Genomic DNA, 8,321 nt, shown 5'->3' on the forward strand with positions numbered 1-8,321 from the left:
GGGGAGGGGGGTAGTGGTGCCTGTGGGATGACAATGGGCGAATGTCTTGTCTCAATGTGTCAGCTCTCAGGCTGATATTGAGGGAGCTCAGAAGAAAAGGCAGTATGTCAACTGGCTGGAAGCACATCAAATCCCAAAGGTAATTAGCTGGGTGTGAAGGCATTTAGAGTGCAGTGCACAGAGGTGCAAGTTTGGGAAGGAGGGGGACACATCTGTGGGCATGGAGCTTTGCTGGATGGAGAACGTATCTGCCACTGCTGTCCTTGCAGGTGAAAAGGAGTTTTCTTAAAGTGAATTGCTTCAGTTCTTTTAGGATTTTGCCCCTTACACAGCAGACCTGTGTGTACATACAGGATTGCCATGTGCATGTCAGCCTAGGAAGAGGCAAGACCAATTTTGGCTCCTGAGCAGCCATGCTAACCACTCCAACACCGTTGGTGTTTTATTGACTGTTTATTTGATGAGTGGTAAGGTTTAAGAAGTATTTTCTGTTTCTTTCAAAAGCTAAATAGAGATAACTGCACTGCAAGAGTGTTCCACTGAGCTGGACAGTGAGGAGGTGGAGGGTATGACCTGAAACACCGGAGGGAATTTGAATCTCCTGATTTGTCCTGATAGGACATTTATACTCTGGGTCTGGATGAACTCAGGTCCTCTTAAATAATGGAGTAGCATCAAATTTGGAGCCTTTGACAGCATACTCCAATAAGTTTTAAATTTGATAGCTCCACATTATGTGAGGAAGGAATCAAAGATACCATCCATCTGTTTTTTCTTAGCTGCCTACCCTGCAGACACTAAATTTGTGAGACATGCTGGGAAAAAATAAAAAAGAAAGAGAGGAAGAATCAAATGTTTTGTTTCAGAATGGAGGTTTATAAAGCCTTCTGAATTTACTTGTTGGCTAATTGAATTGATAACATTTCCCAATTTTAATGAATCTCTAAAATAGGAATATGTTTTTTTTTCTCTGCAGAGGTAAAACTAAAGATCTGGAAGATGCAGAAATATCTAGATATGATCCTAAACAACATGGGTTTTATAATAACATATAAATGATGAAGCAATGTATGTACAGGCTGGGGAAAGTTTGTGCTACACCACAGTTCAATGTCACCTTTTTTCTTTGCTTCAGGAACCCCAGTTTGGTTCTACATGCAAATTGCACCCATAAGAAATGAACATGAAAAAGTGGTTTTGTTCCTGTGCACTTTTAAGGATATCACTTTGTTCAAACAACCAATTGAAGATGATTCAACAAAAGGTAAATATGAAATGCAGTATTTTTCTTTGGTAAATGATAAAGTACATGCTTGAGTTTGGCCCTGTGACAGAGACGTGTTACTCCTGTGGTCTGTGTCTTGAATTCAGCAAATGTTTTGTGACCTATCAGACTTCTGCTGCTGCTCTTCTAAATTATTGCTTAAAAATGAAATATAAATCACCGTGAGTGGAAATTCCCTAACAACATTTTGCCAGAGTAACAAACCTTCCATTCTCATTATAATTTCACTACTTTCTGTTTTCTTTTGTTTTATTTTTTTCTCCTTTAGCTGGCACTTGCTAAAAGTTATGTAGTTTTAGAGCCATTTAAAAATTTAAAAATAGCCCATTTGGGTCCTTTGGTACTGGCTGGTAATTATGGCTGCATGGCAGTGGACATTGTACTTTTTTTTCTAACAGCTTCTGGAGATGGTGTTTGTTGAGATGTGCTGTGTTCCCATTACCTAACAACCCACAGCCAGACCCACAGCCCTTTCACATGAAAGAAATGCTGGGGAAAGAATCCAGCAGCATCTGCTTTGGTTTTAAGACGTGTGTCTTGTGTCAGCTTCCCATGACATTTTTTTGGTAAAATAATGTACACTTAGATGAAGAAGGGTATCCATTTCCCATCTGCGCTTGAAATTTGCCTTCTGATGTTTAATTCCTGGCTAATCTCTTCATGCTTGGAAATCTCTCACTGAGAGCCACGTGTGCTCTATGCTGTCCTCTTTAGAATAAACTTGGTGTATTTCTTATTATATGGATAACACTTGTATGTGTTTGGATAACTGAAAGGTAGGTTTATAAAGGCAGACTTAAAATGAGAGGTCTCTCTTTGGGTTAACATCAAGTGTGACATTTTAAGTCTAGAGAGAATTATCTATAAAGTTCTAAGATCCTGATATAGGAATGCCTTCTCAGCCATCATAAGCTTTACTGCTGCTACAATTTATTTAACAACCTGGAAATGTTCCTTTGTTTCACTTTGAGCTCCATAATGTTTAATGCCTCTGCCTGGAAGTAGTCTGGAATTTTTAGGATACAAGCTAGTTAATTGGAAGGACTTCAATTGTAGAGATCTGAAGGCATGGGACTGGCTCCTGGCTGCAGTGTATATAGTATGTAGTGCGAGCTCACCAAGGAATAAGCCAGTCTTTGCAAGGATCCTCGTGTAGAATTTCCTGTTTGATACTTTCTGAGGGGACTGAGAGGTATCTCACATGGAACCAGCCCCCAACACCTTCACCCCCTTCACTGTCTCTGCCCAGTTTCCAGAGGACGTGGTTGCACTGAGGAGTGTGTGGCTGTGGCAGGACAGGGCAAACGTATTGAAAGTGGCCTCAAAATGCAGAAATTATTAATGTAGCCTCCTTTGGACTCTCAGCCTGGGAGATTCATACTCTGCTGTGGTTCCTAGGGATGCCAGGATGTGCTGGGGAAGGGACCGTGCCCTCCTCTCCCCATCTTGTGGCTGAGGAGCAACAGAATCCACCTGCCATCCCTTAAAGAAGCAATAGATGTTCCTATGGGAAAGAACAATAGCTGTCAAGTGTGTCACCTGTGTACTGCTGTTCTCAAATGAAGGGTACCATTGGTTAAAATGCCAGGAATTAGCTATGAACATTGCAAAATATTCCCATAAGCAGCCAGAGAGGTTTGACTGCATGTTTACAGAGCACTTTCTTCTGTCAAAGTCCATACTTAAACCCCACCAAACAAAACCTGGCAGAAGGCAGTGCAGCCCCAGCTCTCAAGTGCCTTTATGGCATCTGGTTGGAGTCTAAAGAATTTGCTCAGGGTGATTTGGTTAGAACAGTGATTAACGTTAATATGTCCAAAAAGCTCCATAGTTACAAACCATTGACCTGATTTTTCTTCTGCTTTTGCATAAGTTAGAGCTTGTCTTCTGTATTCTTTGTATTAAAAAATCCTATTCAAATATTTGCACTGTTTTACTACATGGATGGAAAAGATGGGAAGAGAGCACTGCTGCATTACCCTCTGCCTCTCAACTGGGTGGGTCTGTGGGATTCCACAGCACTGGAATCACAAGGTTGTTTGGTCAGATGTAGTGCTAGGAGAGGTGCATAATTCATTGCAGATAACATTACAATGTACTTAGAAGCTGCCAGGCCACTTTCTTTTTGAATTATGAGATTGGTAAACACACAGATTATCATTTAGTGGACAATTTAAAAACTTTTGTAAAAAGCCTTTCTGCTAAGTACTGCTTTTGAGTGCTGGGATCTGTCATTGAAAGGACAATTTTTTTGTTTTGTTTTTGTTTGTGAAAGAAGGATTTGTCTTCAGAGACTCTGCCAGGACCGTGCAATACATAATACATAAGTAACTATGGTGCAGATGAGTTACTGTCTATTACTTATGGGAACAGTAAATTTGAGATTAAAAATTCAACAGAAATAAAATATTGATGCCATTATGCAATAATCTCTCCATACCAATATATTCTGCACTGTTCAAAGGTGTGTTGCTTTGTTCTCAAGCTTTAGTATATCACACTCCTACAAGGTACAAGGATTTGATATTCAAATCATAGCAATGGATGTATCTACACTGCAGGGTGTCTCCTGGAAATAAATGGTTGGGTTTGCCAGATCTTCTTGTGGTGGCTGCAACATGGATGCATTTTGTGGAGACCTTGCATGTGGAGCTGTGGTTTTGGAGGACTGGTAGTGGTGCCCCAGTCCTTAGGATGCAAAACATTCAGAAGTGTTGAGGGGCTCATTTGTGAAAACAGGACATACAAATAAAAGAAAATGGTTGTCTTACTACAAAGAGTATTGCAAGGGAGAGCTGGGAATTTTTTTTCTCCAATATTGGCTCAAAACAATGCTTGTTTACAGGCTTAGTACAAAAAATATAGTTGACATGACGGGGACAAGCCCTGTGCCAGTGAGGGGAGTTGGAGAGGTCTGGGGCACTGTGGCAGATGGTGAATCTCCCTGCTTACCTGTGTGCTCCCCGTTTGCTGTGTGCTAATGCTGCCAGAGAGGAGGAGGAGGAGGTGGAGCCTTTGCTTGCAGGAGGGAGTAAAAGTAATGAAAAATGTTTCTGGCTCACCCAGGAGATGCTGAATTAGCTGCAGTCCAGAAAGCTGTTGAAACTTAGTGAACTGAAAGCAAGACTAGAGAAAAGGGATATTTAAAATCTACCTTATTCTAGTAAAATATAGTGGCAGAGGCCAAAAACCTTGTTTTCTGAGAGGGTACCAGCAGTTTGACACTAAAGATTTGACTGATCTGTTTTCTTGTTACCCATGGTGGTATCTGTTATGCTGAGCAACGTGCAAGGAGACCTATGATGTGTAGCAAGGTAAGAGTGACCAAGAAGTACTGTTATAACTTTGTAAATGGAAAATTACTTAAAAAGTGTCTAACTTTTCCTTCTGCTGGGAACAGAAGGAAACATCAGCTACATACATCATCCATCACTCCTGGGTGAAGATGCCACCATCAGCTGTGTGGTGTGGAGGGTAGGAGGAACATGCCCCCACTGATTTGGTTTATGTTTCATAGTGCCCCAGCTCCTAATTTGGTAGCTGGATGAGCTGTGGAGGTTGTGGTGTGGAAGAAGACGTGTGAGAATTAATGATGGGGCAGAAGGTGTTGTGGGAGATGGTGACCACACTTGGTGATCACTGGGACAATGCCTTATTTTCCAGTGAGGGAGCTGTGATATGTTTTGTCTGATTTCTCTTTCTTTCCTTTTCCTGTTCCTCTTTGTTCATACAAGCATTAGTCTGATCTGGATTCAGTACCAAGCAGTAGGTCCTACCTGTGGTGGTGGAAGGCCAGATCCCCAGGTGTCTTGGTCAAATGCCTTACATGGCAGAGGTGGAAGATCATGTATTTTCTTCCAGAGAATAAAACCCAAAGAATCTTCTTTTTTATATCTGTGCCATTGTAGGGTCACAGTTGGATGTTTTTATCAGCTTGCTGTGCTTTTATTCTGTCTTTACCCAATGGCCTTTTAAAAACATTTTAAGAGTTTCAATCCCTCCAAAGACACATGGTGGTAATAATCTTATGTTTATGGGTTAGAAAAAAATGATGCTGTTTTTCTGGGCCCTAACTGTTAGAAGGGGAAAATAGGGCCACTTAAAATGTTAACAACAATTGAAGCCAGGAGTGCTGCAGGTTATATTGAACTGAAAGTTAAAGGATAGAAGAAAAGACCAGCATTTTGTGGCTAACAGTGGAGATTCACCTAGTTGTGCAATGGCTTTATTCCCTTTGTTGCCATCAGTGAAGAAAATTGTTGCCTGTAGGTAAACTTGGAAGTTTTTTCAGCACTGTTTTTTTCTCTCTGGTTATCTTGAGTTTCTTTTGAGTGAAATATCAGGCTTGTCACCTGCTAGAAGTGGTTGGGAAGTTCTAGTGAATATTGATGGAATGCAGAATTAGGATGCAAAGCTGTGTTACTGAGGCCTCTGCAACTCAGGACCATGTGCTGTTAACAGATGGGATCAGGAGATGGCACAGCAGTATCTTGACTATTTTTTTATTTTTTTTTATTTATTTTTTTTTACTTGGTAGAACCAGACTTTGATAATCAAGACTGTCTGGGACAATGCTGTAATGCTTCCAGGGATATAACTCTTTATGGTTATATAACTCTAAATAATGATACAACTCTATCTCGCAGTGTGACAGAGCTATAAAAAGTGTAGTAGTTGCAGAAATATGCACTTTTGCTTGATAATCCTTGCTAAGCCTATAATTCTCATCCTTTTTTATCTTTAATAAGTGCAAATTATTACGCATATGTAACTGGTTGCTCACGGGAACTTTTTTCCTTGAGGGGGTGTCAATCCTGGTGATAACAGAAGAAGTAGATGGAGGGATTAGAGCATGAAAATGAGGTTTCTACCTTCAGATGAAGCACATTGTACCCTGTTGAATACATCACCTTGACAGTAATCCATAGCAGTCATTTAATAGGTCACAATTTGGATATCCTTCCCAGCCCACCTTTCCTGGCCTGTAATAATAATGGTATTGGTGCTGTGGAGACCCACTTTTTAATGTGTTGTTTCCCATTGCTCTGATCAGCAGTTTCATCCCTTGGTTCCTTAAAGGAGATCAACTCCATCTCTCCATTCTTCCTTGGGTCTACAGTGCAGCATCCAGGGATGCCTGGGCCTTGAGAAAGGACTTTGGGGGTATGGCAAGAAAAGTGGTCATTTGTCAGGACACCAGGTGGGCCTCCAGTGTGAAGAGTTGACACCTGAGAGGAATAATGCTAAGATATAGTCTCTTAGTATTTAAATACATACATTTTGGATGGGCAGAGCTTGATAGTAACCAGGAAGATCTGAGGTCGCTTTGTGCCTTTTCCTGCAGGACAAGCATCCCCATTATTGTCTTCAGTGAGATGCTGGTGGCACTTTTTTGCAAAGGCTGAAAAACCACAAAGAGGTAGTTTTTTCCTCACTTCAAAGCCTTATTTCTGCCTCCCTGGCCCTTCTTGCTTTGCTGCTGTCCAAGACCCACCTTGTTCTGTTGAGGCGTTTGGTGTCTTCCTGAACCAAATTTATACTCTTATCAAATAATGAAATTGACATTGTGGGACATTTTACATCATTCCCTGTTGACAGCCATTATTTTATGTTCCTTTCTTTTTCTTTTTTTTATTAAACATATTGAAACTTAGAGCAGCTTCTTTCTCATCTTGCCTGATCAAGCTGCCAACCTGTGATTACTTGGGTCAGCCTGTGTCTCCTTTCTGCATATGGATACAGAGAGCCTTTTGGTCATGCTCAGGGAGTTCCTTAAAAACTTCAGTGTTGTTATAATAAATCTAGTCAGAGAAGGATTTTTCCCCTGTCTGTAGCTTTCCATGTCCCTCCCAGGAAGTGTTCAAGGCCAGGCTAGATGGGGCTTGGAGCAACCTGGTCAAAACCTTCCTTTTGGACCACAGGCCTTTGGCTGGTGTAGCCCCAAAGGACTATTCCTTGGTCATTGAATGGCACCATTTTGCTATCTGACCAACTCCTAAAAGCCTGTTGACTGACATGTACAGTACTTAGTATTTTTTTTTCTTCTCAAAATTTACACTTTTTTTTACATAGTTAGGGGAAATAAATCCTAGGTGGCCCTGTGTGTGTGTGTGTATAAAGTTTAGCTTTGGTTGCATAAATATGAAAGTTAAGAAGTTTTGTACTGTAAATTTACAGCTCTGTCAGAATTAAATTTAAAAACACATTGTATATCAAATATAGTCTAGTGGTGTATAAATCTTAGCAGTTTTCGTGAGTGGATCTCAAAATGGCTTGCAAAGTAGGTCATTAGCATTATCTTCATTTTAAGGAGAAGCAACTGAAGCTCAGTGAGGTAAAGTGATATGCCCAGGTTCCCCAGTGGCTGCAGTGGGTGGATGGTAGGAACACAACACTGAACAAGAACAGAGGTGAGGTGTAACAATTATCCCAAGAGTGCAGTGCATTATCAGAGAGTAGAACGCACAGAATTTCAACTTGAGAAATGTATCCTAATATTTTAAATTACATTTGAATAGACTCAGTGGGTCCTCAGTCTATAAACAGTTTTACTGCATCATGGGAGTGATTGAGCTTTGTTTGACTATTATTCGATTTATTCAGGAGTCCCATTTATATCTCTCTCTCTCTAACAAAGAAAACCAGGATGATTAAGTTTTTCAAAGAGACAGTGAGCTCTTTCAGCCATACTTTACTGCAATGAAGAGCAAACAGCCAGCCATTGCAATGATTTTACTGTCTAATGTCTAGAAACAGTTGAGATTTGTACATGCCAACTATTGATGGAAAAGGGTGATCTATGTTATCAACTGAATTCCAAACTGCTTATTTCTGAGCGGTGCTAGCTCTTTACTTCTGTGGGTAAGTCATAGAGTATATATTATTTAAGTATTCTGTATATTAACTGGTTTGTGCTACACAGTGAGAGGAGAACAACCACCTCACCATGGTCTGGAGGTGTTACTTACACTCCTGCAGGCAGGAATCAACACAACCATTACACTTTACTGTTGTTTTTTACATACAATGTAATTCT

The 8,321-nt window shown here is 40.5% G+C and overlaps 1 protein-coding gene across 1 annotated transcript in view; it reads left to right on the top strand.

The window, feature by feature from the left end:
* The window catches only part of KCNH5 (potassium voltage-gated channel, subfamily H (eag-related), member 5), a 154,932-nt gene that overhangs the window by 20,937 nt on the left and 125,674 nt on the right, over positions 1 to 8,321 (top strand). Inside the window, exon 4 of the mRNA XM_010000678.1 lies at positions 1,136 to 1,264. Coding sequence (XP_009998980.1) covers positions 1,136 to 1,264 — 129 coding nt within the window. The remainder of the gene's footprint in view (positions 1 to 1,135; positions 1,265 to 8,321) is intronic.

The sequence above is a fragment of the Chaetura pelagica genome, unplaced genomic scaffold, assembly GCF_000747805.2.
Source record: "Chaetura pelagica isolate M959 unplaced genomic scaffold, ChaPel_1.0 scaffold36, whole genome shotgun sequence".
NCBI classification, from domain to species: Eukaryota; Metazoa; Chordata; class Aves; order Apodiformes; family Apodidae; genus Chaetura; species Chaetura pelagica.